This window comes from Rhamphochromis longiceps, linkage group LG5 (assembly GCF_057381845.1).
Source record: "Rhamphochromis longiceps isolate RC_006_pf linkage group LG5, R_longiceps_female_GT1.1, whole genome shotgun sequence".
NCBI classification, from domain to species: Eukaryota; Metazoa; Chordata; class Actinopteri; order Cichliformes; family Cichlidae; genus Rhamphochromis; species Rhamphochromis longiceps.
The window spans coordinates 17593083-17607623 of NC_140561.1; the positions used below are offsets into that span (position 1 = coordinate 17593083).

Genomic DNA, 14541 nt, shown 5'->3' on the forward strand with positions numbered 1-14541 from the left:
TCAGTTTGCAAGACTTTTTATGGTTTTTTTATGATGCATTTTATTTACGTTCTGTTCTGTTGTCCCTCCATCCAAAGCCAGAGAATCTGCTGTATTACAGCATGGATGAAGACTCCAAAATCATGATCAGTGACTTTGGTCTGTCAAAAATTGAGGGCTCTGGCAGTGTGATGTCAACAGCCTGTGGAACTCCTGGATATGTCGGTAAAGGAGTCAAATACTAGAAATCTGTTTATAAAAAACAACTTTAGGCGTGTACACCACCTTTTTCTCAGATCTCAGCTTTAACACAGTTTAATGGCTCAGAGATGGTGTACTGTGTATGAAAAAGTGAGACAGAAAGCATGCTAAACATGTATCAGACACTATGAAGGCTAAGTCTTGTTATATTGTGCCTTAATAGCTATGACCTTGTGTTTCCTCAGCCCCTGAAGTTTTGGCTCAGAAGCCCTACAGTAAAGCAGTTGACTGCTGGTCTATTGGTGTCATAGCATATATTCTGTGAGTACATGTTTTAGATGTATCTTTATACAAGATGAATCACATCTGCAGAGATACAATATTTTAACAGTCAGGTTTTGATAAGGATTAATCAGAATGCAGCATGTTTTGGATTCAGCAGCAGCAGTATTAATTTTAACATTCAACTAACAAGCAAAGGATTCATGGTTGGATCCCAGGAATAGACACTAATCCCTTGGTGGTTGCATCAGGAAGGGCACCCAGCATTAAAATCAGCCAAATCAAAACAAGCAGAGCTACTAAATAAAGGAGTGATTAAGGCTTTAGCATCATAGAAAAGCCGAAGCGTGTCTGTAAAGGGAAGTGTCAGCCTGTGCTGTCTCTGTGTTTCAGGCTGTGTGGTTATCCTCCCTTCTATGACGAGAATGATGCCAAACTGTTTGAACAGATCCTGAAAGCAGAATATGAGTTTGATTCTCCGTACTGGGACGATATCTCTGATTCAGGTACAGTACAGACATGAGACCTCTCATAAAGAGCTTTTTGGAACTGATACTTTTCAGGCTGATCACACTGGAAACTGTGATTAAAGAAGGAACACACCCTTTTAACAAAGTTTCCCAAATCACCAGAGGATTGTGTTCTGGGTGTGTGTTGTGGAAACCATCAAATTAATTCATTCTTTTTCTTTGAGGTCAGAAACATCCTCCTCTTTAAATCAAATCTGATAGTTCTGGATTACACAGAAAGAGATGAGCCACAAGAAATTTATTAGAAATTTACATCCTTTTTCTTATATTGTTACAGTCTCAGCCGGTGCTTGTCTGCATTTGTTATTTGGGATTGTACACTCCAGAGTGCTCACATGTCCTGGAGAAACTTCAAAAACTTTCTTTGATACGGTTTCTAGTCATTAAATCACACCTGGAAATTACATTAGATATTGCATTCCACAAGCGACAGGAAGAACATGGTAATTATTTTGTGTCTACACACGTACATGCTGATTTAAATGTTTTACTACAAGTATCTTTGCCAGATTCATAAAATATTGCCTTGTGAATGGGTGGCATTCATCCAATAGTGAATATTGTGAACGGCAGTTTTGCACGCCAATGTTGAATACTTCTCTCTGCAAAACACAGACCCTCACAGTGAGCAGAAAAATCTCCCACCTACCTGACACTCCATTTGACACAGAGTGCCAGACGGAGACTTGATCTTTTTGTTCCTTCCAAGCCTAAAGTTTACCCTGCAGGCATTTAACTTGCAAGATCAGGCAACGATCAAATGTAAAAAAATAAAATAAAATTCCTACTTTTGACTCTTGGCGTCAAGTTAAAACACTGAAGTATTATTGCATTAATAAGCTTAATCCAGTTTTAGACTGATAGTACAGTATGGTTATTAATCATTCATTAAACATCAGTTTTATGCAGTTGATAATGTTTAAAATGTATATTTTTTTACCTTTTCAGCTAAAGATTTTATAGTACATCTGATGGAGAAAGATCCCAGCATACGTTACACTTGTGAGCAGGCTCTGCAGCACCCCTGGTATGGCTCCTTGTACACATAATTTTTCCAAAGAAGAATAATGTTATTTTGTTAGTTCAAATCTTCAATAATTACACTTAAGTTTTGTAAATATTGTAAGTGTTTGGACTGCATGTCGGTTAACTATGTGTGACCATATCTGTAGAACAATTCCTATCCGGATTCCTATCCGTTATGCACACAAATAAAACACATTCGCACTGAAAGCCATTTCCTCTGTCAGGATTGCTGGGGATACTGCGCTGGACAAGAACATTCACGAGTCTGTCAGTGCGCAGATTAAGAAGAATTTTGCTAAGAGCAAGTGGAAGGTAAGTCTGCCTCCCAGTTCTACTTACATGTTGCATTGTTCTTTTCATTTTTAGCATTAAAGGAGAGGACAGAGATTAAAACTGGTCTGGTTTGCTATATTTTAACTTAACTGTACCGGGCAATTAAAAAATGTAATTAGGGTTAGGGATTTCAGCTACAATGACTTGATCCTCGGCGGGTTAAATTGCCATCCAGATCCTAATTTGTCCAAAATTGGCAAGTAGATTTTCCTCCTTTCTTGAAGTTTCATTATTGCTTCTCTGCAGCAAGCGTTCAATGCCACAGCAGTGGTTCGTCACATGAGGCGTCTCCAGCTCGGCACGGGACAAGAAGGAGCCAACCCAGCTCATCTGCTGATGCCGGGGGAAGATGCAGGTGGCTCCTCTTTGGCTGTGTGTAACATACTTCACCGTTTTTAATGTCAGGTAGATTCATTACTCATATTGTCTGCTTTATATCTCCCAGAGGCTTGCTGTGAGGGAGGGTGCTCACAGAACGTCGACAGCGGAGTAGATGCTCTGTCCAACTGTCCAACATACCGCTGCCACCCGACCAGCAGGGTGTGATCCATACCTGCTCCACCTACTTATCTAATTGATCCCAAGTCACTTTCCAATTTAAACTCCCTCAGTGGCACCAGAGGCGCTGTCTCCCCACTTATCTGGTTGCTGGACTACTGAGTCATTCCAACCTCTCGTCTGCAGGGGGAGCAAGTCAGCCCAGCCTGAAGAGGAAAGTCATATACCCGGTTGAAAGTGGAGGAGGTGGAAGAATTGATGATAACGATGATGATGCACCACAGTGGGTGATTTTTGGGATGAGTTTAAAAGGAGGAGAGGATACCAAGCAAGTGGGGGAAGGCGAACTTTTCCATCATCGTTCCTGGGGGGGATTGTTTTTGCCGAAGCAGAACAGAGCTTGTTGGACACTGTTTTTAATTGTTGAGGTTTTTGTTTTTTGAATTCAATTCGTCTCATTGTTTGTTTTTATTGTTTTGTATATTTGTGTGTTCCTTCCTACTGTTAGACTTTGAAGTACAAATCCAGAAACAATATCTGCATGATCAGGAGATAATTTCCCAATGCATGCTTTCCTATTTCTAAAAACATACACTGTTTCAGTAATCGCAGTACGAAAACAAAACAAATGACGCAGTGCCAGAACGACGGAGCATTTCTGGCATTTTTTTTGCAGCATTTGAAACAAAAACTGAGTCAAATCTTGTAATATTACAGAGCTGCATTCTGTGTCTTTAAGTCATGCTTTTAGACAATCAGCAACAGAATAGTTTATGCAATGAAAACTCCATTTATTTACTATGTAGCCTTTCTCGTGGTGATACAGTGTTTCCATGCAGTGGTTAGGCTCTCTGAGAGGGAAAAGCTTCTCCATTTATCTTTTGTTCACATTTGTTTTTCAACCTTCAACCTCTTTAACCGCTTGCACACAGGGATTTCTCTTTGTCTAAGGTGCCTTTAGGATATACACTATGATGGGTCTATTGGTGAGAGTTGTTGCAACAGAACCTCTTTCTGGAACTTCATATTTTGTACATGTTATACTTTGAGCTTTAAGATGTAGTTTCACGGTTAATTACTGTAATTTTAGACTGGATGCCTGAAGACAAAATGTAAGCTAATGATATTTTTCATTAATTGTTAATGAAAATAACATTAAACTCCTTACAATACGACAAGGTAAATCAACAACAAGGGACAGCTTTGACGCTGGTGTTTACAAAGACCCACTTTACACCCTTCAGTGCATTTTATGTAAGAATAAAAAGTAAATATTTCACATTTATTACATTCAGTTCCCTTTAAAATCCTACATGGACAAACAGAGTTTTATTGGTCCTTTTACTGGCTTTTATAATGAATCTTAGTATGTAAATGCTGGAGAATCTATAAATGTTCATTTAGTGTGTTCATATTGGTTGCTGCAGATGTTAAGGTGTTTTGTGTGCATTTAATTGGATATTCTGTACTTTTGCTCTGGGACCTGTTACAGTGGGTCCTGTCCTGAGCTCAGCGCTGTCAAAAGCAGTAAAAGCGATGATCTCTGCCCTCACTGCTCTCTCATTGACTTTCAGCTGATCATTCTTGCTCATGTAATTTAGTGCTGGTTACATATGTTTGCATGATGTTGTTTGAAAATTGTGACCGTTTCTTAAATTGTACAGCCACCATGAGATGAATGCAGATAAAAGGAAGATGTTTCTTTTTATTTGACAATCGTTTAATCCAAATCCTGTCATGCAAATGAGTAAAGGGCAAAGAAAAAAAATAGTAACATTTCAACAGGTTCAAACGAGTTTAGTGTGCTGCTTCAAAAAATAATTGTTGAAATTTTCTGCATATATTTGGGTAAACATTGTACTGTATTTAGATGGTAAAAAAAATGGCAAATTATTTTTTTCAGGAATTTGTTGGTTTTTTTTTTTGCGTGAGTTGTTTGTATGTCATGAAGCAGAGGAAAGCAAACAGACGTGCAGACAGACTAATTTTGGAGCAGTCAATATTAAAACTGATCCCGTGCTAATGAAAACAGCTCTAATTTGAGTCGTTGTTGGCCGTGTCTCCTTTAGACAGCTACAACACAATAAATAAAAAAAGAAATGGATTTAAAATGTTACTTCAAACCCTCCATGTAAATATTCTTTTCTTTTAGCTGCCCCTTTTAGGGGACACCACAGCAGATCACATTGCTCTCTCACCCCGTCACTTGCATAATCCTTTGCATGTCCTCCTCCATTAAATTAAAAACTTAATACCCATAGAAAACATATTGCAGGAAAAAGAAATCTAGTGATGATGAATAAGAAGATGGTTTGTTGTATTTAACATGCAAAAAAATACTAACAGAAGTCCTTGAAAGTTCTAATTTGATTCTCTGCTGAGGCAACAAATTGAAATGTGCAAGGAAATTAAAGATTTTTACATCAGGGTATAGGGTAATAAAACACATGATGGGGAAATATAACTGTTATCTGCTCAGTCAGCCATGTTTGTAGGAAAACTGCCGGAATGATATCGGGAACATGTAGAGAAAGGATGTGCTAATGACCTCACAGTTGGTTTCATACGTTGCTACTGCTCTTGACAAATTTCATTTATATATTTTACACTGCGCCAGTCTAAAGGAGCGAGACAGTCTTTCTCCTCTAACAGCTTGTAGAGAATGACCAGTGTGTGGTGACAGTTTGTTCTGAGTGTTTGTACCATAATTATGTTGCCTTTTAATAAATGCTGTTTTGGGCTGCAGTACCTACTGTATACACAGATGCAATGCATCATGGGTTGTTGAAAAGTGACTATTGCTTAGTGTGAAAGCCAGTGATTTGTAAGGGAAGCATACATTAAAATCCTTGTCTATGCATTATGGAAATGAGTTTGTTTGTCCGGGGAAAAAATACATGTTGAATGCTACATTTATGCTTAATATGTAGAGTTCAAGTGTGCTGGAAAGTGGAATAAAAGGATTTCATCTAAGGTTAAATGACACCTCAGCACATGTTTTATATCATTAGTTATGATGTTAACTAATGCACTGACTTAAGATTTAATGCATTTACATATTCGATTTAAAAGGAGTTAGCTCGATTAAACACAAAACCTTAAAATCAAAAAATTGAATTTTTTCATTAGTCTGATTTTTAGTTTATTTTTTTTAATTCAGCAGGATTGTTGGTTGTTACTTTCTGTCAGTTTACTACTAAATAACCAGTTATATGTTTCAGTTACAGTACACAGCTGGGGAGGATGTGAAAGTAATTTTAATTTCATTAGGCTAAAGGCAAACTCCTGCTAGCGTTAATTACCACAACAGGTTTTTGTCTTGTTGTGAATACACAGCACTGTGCAAAAGTCTTGAGCCCCTAATAATTTCTTTATTTTATGCTAGGAATATAATAGGAATGTGTGCAGTGATTTACTGAAAGGTTCACACATACATGGGGGTACAGTATATAGGACAAAAACAGTTTGAAAGTCAATATTTGCTGTGACCACCTTTACTCTGAAACACATTCTGAGCACTCTTAAGTCAACTTTCTTTAAGTAGTCTTCAGAAATAGTTCTCCGGGCTTCCTGAAGGGCATTCAAAGCTCTTCTTCAGATGTTGGTTGCATTTTCTTCCCACGCTGCTTCAATTGTCATGCTGAAAAATTAACCCACTGCCAGTCAGATGCTTTCCAGATGGTATTATATGATGGATCAAAATCTGATGTTGCTTTTCTTCATTCATAATTCCATCAGTTTTGACAAGATCTCCAACACTACTGGCTGTCAAACCGTGAAAGAACCTCCATCTTGTTACACATTATGTTATCACTTCATTAGAGTGTTGAAGCTGAATTTGAAGAGTCACAGTGGTGTGGTGGTTAGCACTGTTGCCTCAGGAAGGTGCCATCTGGGCCTTTTCTGTGTGGAGTTTACATATTTGTCCTGTGCACATGTGGGTCTCCCCCCAATCCAAATGATGGATGGCACTCCATAAGTCCTGTTGCCACTAATTTTCAGTCCAGTTCTTGTGTAATCTGGCATACCGCAGCCTTTTTTCCCTGTTTCCTTTCCTTAAGAATGGCTTCTTGGCAGCCACCCTTCCACTGAGACCATTTTCTGATGACGCGTCAGTGAACATAGTTGGCTCAACTGAAAGGACCATATGCGTCTCTCAGGTCCTGTGTCTGGTCTTTTCTTATTTCTTAAAGATGTGACTTTGTAAATTTCCCAGACACAGTATAAATGCACAAACAGTAAGCCCCCATTCTGCCCTTTGATATTTTTTTTTCTAAGTCTTAAGAGCTGTTTCAAAGTCAGTCTTGTTCTTTGTCTCGAACGGCAAATCTGCAAAACAATAACACTACAATGGAAGTGCTACTTTACATTTCAGTGGTGAAATTCAGCAACAGTTGATCTCATGAAACAGTTCTGTGACTTGAGAGGTTCCTCATGAATGTTAATTTAACAGTCTGCTACTTGAAGCCTCTCTCATCCTCTCCAAGGAATGCTGGGTAACTGCGGCTTGCGGTTTGGCCGCCAGAGCGATGCGCTGGTGGGAGAGCGGAGAGTGAGAAAGAATCTGGTGGTCGACCTCATTCAGGAGACAGTAGACGAGTAAAAATTATGTGGTCAAACCATGAACACGGGAAGGATTCAAAAATAATGGGGGATAAATTTCACTGATCACAAGGTAGAAAGTGCTGAAAGAAGCAGTTTATTTATTTTTAGATGTGGAAGACTGAGGGAAAGTGAAACCTGACACGACAAACTTGTAAAACTAAGGCGAGGATGCGCATCTTCATACTGGGGTTCAATTCCCATTAAAACAGAAAAACAAAAGCATCAGCACCCTGGTGAGGATTGTGCATAGTCCACATCCTCCTCGCAGCACATGCCGTTGCCCATGCTTGTAAGGAATGTGAAACGCAGACTTGATGCAGTTAAGAGCCAAAAGAGAGCAACACTGCTATGACAGACTTGGTCTCATCATTTTCAGGTTGATTTATCTGCTGATGTTGAAAGCTGCAAAGATTTATGTGTCGCGAACAGGGCCCAAATCAGACCTTAAAAAAACGCTCCACCCAAACAGTGTCACAGCACTGTGAAGACGTGGTGAATAGGTAAATAACTATGTCAGCATGCTCGAAATTTCTAAATAAGCCATTAGCATGTTGCCGTTGAGAGGTGGATATATAACCTTGTTAGCACAAATACAAAGTATACAACTCAGGCAAAAGCTGATCCATTCTGTAGCTGAGCTTTTACAGTCTAAATCAAACCGATCATTCAAGGTGACTGGCATTAAGTTACCCTCCAATAACTATGAAGATAACTGATAAGATACTGTAGGTCACTGGAAATGAAAGACGAGCTACAACTCTGTGAGTTTATGCCTTCTGGGGGAAAGCGGTTCTCAGATTAAATGCCTCTTTATTAAGCTTAATTACTCAAGGTTTTACCTTACTGTGTTGACTAAAGGTTTGAAATTAAATGTGTTGTATACAAAGGAAAAAAAGCACTAGCACACAGGCCTCACGTCTGTCAGCAGGAACCTATTGTGCTAATATCTGTCAATGCTCTCAGATTTGTACGACCGTTACATCCATGCTGTCCATCAACACATGTGATGTCACAAGTATGACAAGTTTTTACTGGTTTGAACTGTTCGCTCTTTTCCCACCCTTTTCCCTGAAAAGAAAACCATTCGAATAAATACTTGTCACAATAATTCCTGAGGCCATTCGGGAAAACTAAACGAGAGGATTGAAAACTGCGATAAATAAATAAGTCAAAGTAGGTGCATGGATTCAAAAGGGTGCTGGAAACTTTCCTCTGTGGTTTTTAATCCATATTGACATGATAGCATCACATAGTTGCACACCCTAAAGGTGCTATATTAGGTTTACATTGGGTGCATGTGGTGGACTCATTGTCATGTTCAAGAAACCAGTTTGAGATGATCTTTTTTACACTTTATGTTATCCTGCTGGAAGCAAACATCAGAATTCTGTTAATGTCAATCACTATGTGACCACAAGTGATGGACATTGTCAGCAGCAATAGTAAGGAAGGCTGTGGCTTTTAGACGCAGTTGATACTGATGGGCTCAAAGTGAATATGGTGTGGTCTTCTGCTGCTGTAACCCATCTGCTTCAAAGTTCAAAGTGTGGTGTGTTCAGAGATGCTCTTCTGCATAACTTGGTTGTTATTTGAGTTACTTTTGCCTTCCTATCAGCTCAAAGCAGTATTTTTAATCAAAACTGCTGCTCACTCGATATTTCCACTTTTTCTAGATCATTCTCAGTCAAAAACAGAAAAGGTTTTGTGGGAAAATTCCAGTACATCAGACTTGCCTGCCTGAGAGTAACAACCACACCACAGTCAAAGTCACTTAAATCACCTTTCTTCACAGTTCTAACGCTCGGTTTGAACTTCAACCAGATGTCATGACCATGTCTACAAGCCTGAATGCATTTAGTTTCTGCCAAGTGCTGAATATCTGCCTGCAATAGCATTTGTGCATGCATAATAGCAAATACCAATTATTCTGCTCTATTTTAATTCATGCTTTCCCAAACTATTTTTGAGTCTCTGTTCCAAAATATATTTCTTTGGTTCTTTTTGGACCCACTACTGAAGTCTGAGAAAAAATCTGGGAAAATTTAGGCTGAAAATGACAAAGTGAAAACGTAATTGCCTTCGTGGAGGTCACAATTATTTAAGTGATATTCCATTCCCAGACAAATATGCTGGTGATTTTTATTTGAAACACTTGTATGATCTCACCAAGCTCAACAAGCAGTTTAAAGCAGCATGCTGAAGGAATAATGAGAAAATATTTGCAAAGTTTTACAGAATCTCTAAATTATTTTTAGAGATTCTGCACACACTCACACACACACACACACACACACATTAGGAAGACCAACAAATGCAGTGAGCAAGCAGTGGCTTGACAAACAAATAGCTGTGTGGATGGCTTTAGATACCAAATAAACACAGAAACAAACACACACACACACATTCACTTTCCGCCCTTTTCAGTTAATCGCTGACATGTTTTATTCACTCTAAGTTGTGCATTTGTCTTGGATGCAGCTTCAGATAACCCCCAGCGTCCTTAGCCAAATATTTTCTTTGGAAAAACAGACAAATAACCTTAACGTGCACAGATTTTCCAGTTGCATGTCTCTTCAGTTCTGTGGCCTTGCATTGCTTTAGTTGTAAAACCAAGTTGTTTGAATTTGAACAATCCCTGAGGTGCTGGAGCACGGCGGAAGGCTCGAGACTAAACTATGCAGTGAGCTCACCCTCCTCTTCATGCCCTGGAGATGAGTGACATATAGTTTGTGAACAATTCACTCACTGTGGATGAGTCATTTTAGCAGAAATGAGTGGGAAAGGATGAAAAGGGCTTTCTTAGGAGTCTCATATTTAATAGTAGTAGCCAATAAAGCTGAATTCCAAGACAATATTGGCGTGCGACGTGTGACGACTTCTCTGAAAAACATTGGCTGTATCCTGAGACCTTCTTGGAGCACTTACACGGTGAACTGTAGGCCCTGAAGCCGAAGAACCACAGTTTGTGAAAAGCTGCAGCCCCTCAAGTCCTGCATGACTCTGCAAACCACAGTTGGTAATAATAAACAGGATGGAAAGAAGGATGAAAAACGAGAGATGGAGAGCATCTGGCAGAAAGAGAAGAGCCACTAATTTTCCACTTTTGGGAAAATTCAGTCTGCAATTAGGGTCCAACATCGCCAGAAACTTGACATCCATGTTACTTACATTAGCAATGCGGGCCCAGACTCCGGCCATGAGGCGATGGTAGACAAAAAGGAAAGCCTTTGTCAGGAGGAAAACACAAGCAGTGCAGGAGAGATGAGGTATAAAATCATTAGAGAGGTTTTTTCTACAGGTTTTGCACATCTATAAAGGACGTGCGTGGATCAACGTGGACATCAGACGGGATCCGGAGAGGAATTCTGAGTTGCCTGAGGTCACAGTGGGTGTTAACTCTGTGAAATCAGTGTCCGTGTGAATAAAATTTTCAGATAACCCACTTTTACTCATTCATTCAGGTCATTAGCACAAAATTGTGCTTACGTTAAAGAGCAGCCACTGAAAAGCCTGCAGAAATGAGAGCAGGGCCCTGTTTCAGGAAGCCGGTTTAGTGGAAAAACTGAGTAAGTATACCCTGAGTTAACGAAAACTCTGGGTTTTCGGTTTCAGAAAGCGAGTTCAGATGAAGCCTCAGTGAGTCACTATGACGACACACTCCGTGAAGCTAACCTGCCCCCTAGCAGGTTTACTACAACTAACCCTGACTGTCTCCGCCCCTTTGTCGGAAACCTGACAGTAGGAAGTGTCGGACATGGCGTGCCCCTTCCTTGAAGAGCCAGTAGATCGTGAAGCCCAAATTCTCCACAGGGCTCTCCGCCGGGAGAGAGTGATCAGAGCGCGTTTGGACATTTTATCATTTCCTGATGATTTTCTGTGCGAACGTTACCGTACGTCGTACGAAGAACGGCCCGTTCTTCGTACGACGCTTACTACATCCAAGATCAAATGACACATCCAAGATCAAATCATCGCGCTAACCGTGAGCTCGCTAATCCGGTTCCCCGAACACACCTGCTGTTGACGATTAGTACAGCTGGACGCAGTAATGTGACATCACTGGGTGTTGTAAAAGGGGCCACGCATCGATAGTAGAAACATTGATCGGCAACCCTCTGATTGGTCGGCGAAAATGTCGACGGAGCGCGCTCGGCTCGGTATTTTTCGGCAGCAGAGCAAGAACTCTTGAGTGAGGGATTTCATGAGTTTCAGAGTTTAATCAGAACGCAAGGGAACACTGCAAAGGCTGCAAAAGCAAGGAGCGAGGGCTGGCAGGAAGTTGCTGACAAATTAAACTCGTAAGTAATTTAATAATAACAATAATAATGGAGTGGATTGATATAGCGCTTTTCAAGGCACCCAAAGCGCTTTACAATGCCACTATTCAGTCACTCTCACATTCACACACTGGTGGAGGCAGCTACAGTTGTAGCCACAGCTGCCCTGGGGCAGACTGACAGAAGCCAGGCTGCCATATCGTGCCATCGGCCCCTCTGGCCAACACCAGTAGGCGGTAGGGTAGATTTATTATATTACACTATATTATCCAATATTATATTACATTATATTATAATATGTTATATTTTATCCTCTTTCACATTAGAGCCACGACAGGACCCACTAGAACATGGGAACAGGTAAAAGTGAAATATAAGAATATCCTACAGAATGGTAATATTTATCACTTATATTGCTTTTAGTCTCTTGGAAAGAGACCCTGGAATAATCTGTTTGTTTATAACAGCAACCAAGAAAAGGGCAGAGGAAAAAAAGACAGGTGGTGGTCCTGCACCCCCTCGTCAACAAGTTGGTTAAGTGAATAATACCCTCACGGGAAAATCGATATCTCTCAATGAGCACACTGTCGCGCTGAGCTAAAGGATCCTGTCTATCCCGCAATATACGCTGAATTCTGAGGACTCTCCTTATCAATCTTGCACCTTCCGCAATGGGTGGCTCGCGTATACGGACAGGACATGGCTGCGACAGGCTTCCCAAATCCACCTTCGCTTTTATAGCCGTGGTCTCTCATCTTGATTACACGAAGTAATTTACAATTGCTACTCTGAAATATGAATTAAATCTGTAATAATCACATACATGTAATAGAATGTTAATAGTACATTTCCCTTTTTTAGGAAATGACCTGTGTGAAATCAATAAATGGATCAGGTGCTGCATTGTCTTTAGTTACATTGATGTTATTTATTTATGGTGAAACAGTGGTGGAATATCGCTGTTGCTTTCGTATGAATGACGCGGACATACCTGCGTGGCCGCGATCTAATCCTGTTTACATAAAGTAAACCTGCTCCCGAGCAGGTTTACGCTTACGGCTCTGTTGCTATGACAGCAAGTCCCGGATGAGCTTCGGGGAACCGACTGATCCAGGATCACGCGAAATCGTCAACAATCTAATCCGGCTAACCTACTTAGCGAGGTACGAAGAACGGGCCCAAGCTCTTGTTCCGTTGGTTTTAAACACACTGCGGTCCGTGTTCACTACGCGCTCTTTCTCAAGAAAACCGGCTCGAGCAGACACAAAGGACATTCTCAGCCCGTTACACAAAACCATGCACATGTGCGAAATTTAAATAAATAATTTACTGCCATATTGAGATTATTGTGTTGAAATCTGGGGCAACACAAGACCTCTCTACAAAAATATGCACAATTCAAAAAAGACCAATAAGGATAATACATAATGTTTGGTATCATGAACACAAAAATACCTTTTTGAAAATATCTGTTATAAAATTCATGGATTTGGTCCAATTTAAGTTAAAATTTATTTTGTCTGCTGATTCACATTATGTGTATATACATGTGCTGTTGTATAGAATAAGAATATCATTATGTAGGTGATATAACAGAGTATTTATCTGGGGGCAGCACTGGATAAGCCACTGCTTCTTTCCTGCTACCTCTCCAACACCTTCTCTTTGTGTTGTACAGACCATTTTTATTTGTGTTTTCCATTTTCTGTTTGTTTTATTGAAATTGTAATTGTTCTAAAAGAAAGAAAGAAAAAGAAAATGACTGCTTGTGCATTCACAGACTGCAGGTCTGAAAAGCTTTTTCACAGTGACCAGTTTAAGTTCTGGTGATATGTTCAGGCTTATTTTACAGGATAAGTGTGTGCAGAAGGTGCAAGCAGTGCTGTTGATTGCACTAATATTAAATCTGCTCTGACACGCTTAATGACTCGTGCCAATATTTTTTTTAATTGCTTTAAAAAAATAGCATTCACAGCTGTGTTTTGTTTGTGCCGTGTATAAACTGGGTTTGGATAAACATTATGACTGGGATTTAGAAATTAAGTCAAGATAGGAAAGATAGAAAGTCTAGGTTTGAGTTGCCAAGTATTGGAAAAAGAAAAGAAAGGCTCTTGAAATGTTTGCTCTCTCTTAAACACAATGGAAATCATGACCTGGTTGCTCAAAATCCACAAACCTTCTTCTGCAGAGTGACACGTTGGTGGGTATAGTTTGGTGGTGGGGGAAAAAGCTCCTTCTATGACAAATACAACCTCAAAAAGGAAAAAGATATATATAATTATATGGTGCAGGTCAAAGGTAAACATTTGGCACTGTGGGGTAAGCTGTCCCTTTAAGCTCTGCAAAAAATCTGATCCACTGATTTCTAAAGCTGTAACATCCAGCCTACAATTACTCATGCCTGCAATCAAGTGGAAGGATCCATCACTCTTGCATAGAAAAAACAAAACAAAGCAAGAAAACAGTCGACCCACATCACAATACTAAATCAGCTTCAAATCCTCAACAAATCGCTCACAAAAAAAAAACCAAGAAAAAAAACCTGTAAACATCTGGAGTGGAAAATATGGCAACGTTAACGCAAACTCCCCCAACTATTAGATAGAAAAACAGAATAGCATTACTAACAACAAACACATGAACTTGAATTCCTCCTGTTTGCCTTATGGACCCAGTCAGCCACCCAGACAAAGAAAGGAATCAGTACATACAAGTGCACCCAGAAAGAAAGGAGGTAAAAGTGGTAAGAGGAGAAGAAGCTAAGTGGGGGAAAACACAGTTATCAGTGAAGGTTAAAGCAGCAGCTTACC

General features: G+C 39.9%; 1 protein-coding gene and 1 long non-coding RNA gene across 4 annotated transcripts in view; both read left to right on the forward strand.

Annotated features, from left to right (window-relative positions):
* camk1b (calcium/calmodulin-dependent protein kinase Ib) overlaps nucleotides 1–5857 on the forward strand; it is a 41951-nt gene extending 36094 nt beyond the window's left edge. For 2 of the 3 annotated variants that reach the window (XM_085406204.1, XM_085406205.1), the window contains exons 6-12: nucleotides 78–204; nucleotides 426–501; nucleotides 856–968; nucleotides 1941–2019; nucleotides 2243–2330; nucleotides 2598–2706; nucleotides 2797–5857. In XM_085406204.1, coding sequence (XP_085262330.1) covers nucleotides 78–204; nucleotides 426–501; nucleotides 856–968; nucleotides 1941–2019; nucleotides 2243–2330; nucleotides 2598–2706; nucleotides 2797–2897 — 693 coding nt within the window. In that variant the 3' untranslated portion in view covers nucleotides 2898–5857. The remainder of the gene's footprint in view (nucleotides 1–77; nucleotides 205–425; nucleotides 502–855; nucleotides 969–1940; nucleotides 2020–2242; nucleotides 2331–2597; nucleotides 2707–2796) is intronic. The other variant, XM_085406203.1, reaches the window with a different exon arrangement.
* Nucleotides 5858–6239: 382 nt separating this feature from the next.
* On the forward strand, nucleotides 6240–13732 carry LOC146669558 (uncharacterized). The gene is made up of 3 exons (XR_014911728.1): nucleotides 6240–11752; nucleotides 12058–12091; nucleotides 12199–13732. It is a non-coding gene; the product is annotated as an uncharacterized LOC146669558 (long non-coding RNA).
* Nucleotides 13733–14541: the final 809 nt, after the last annotated feature.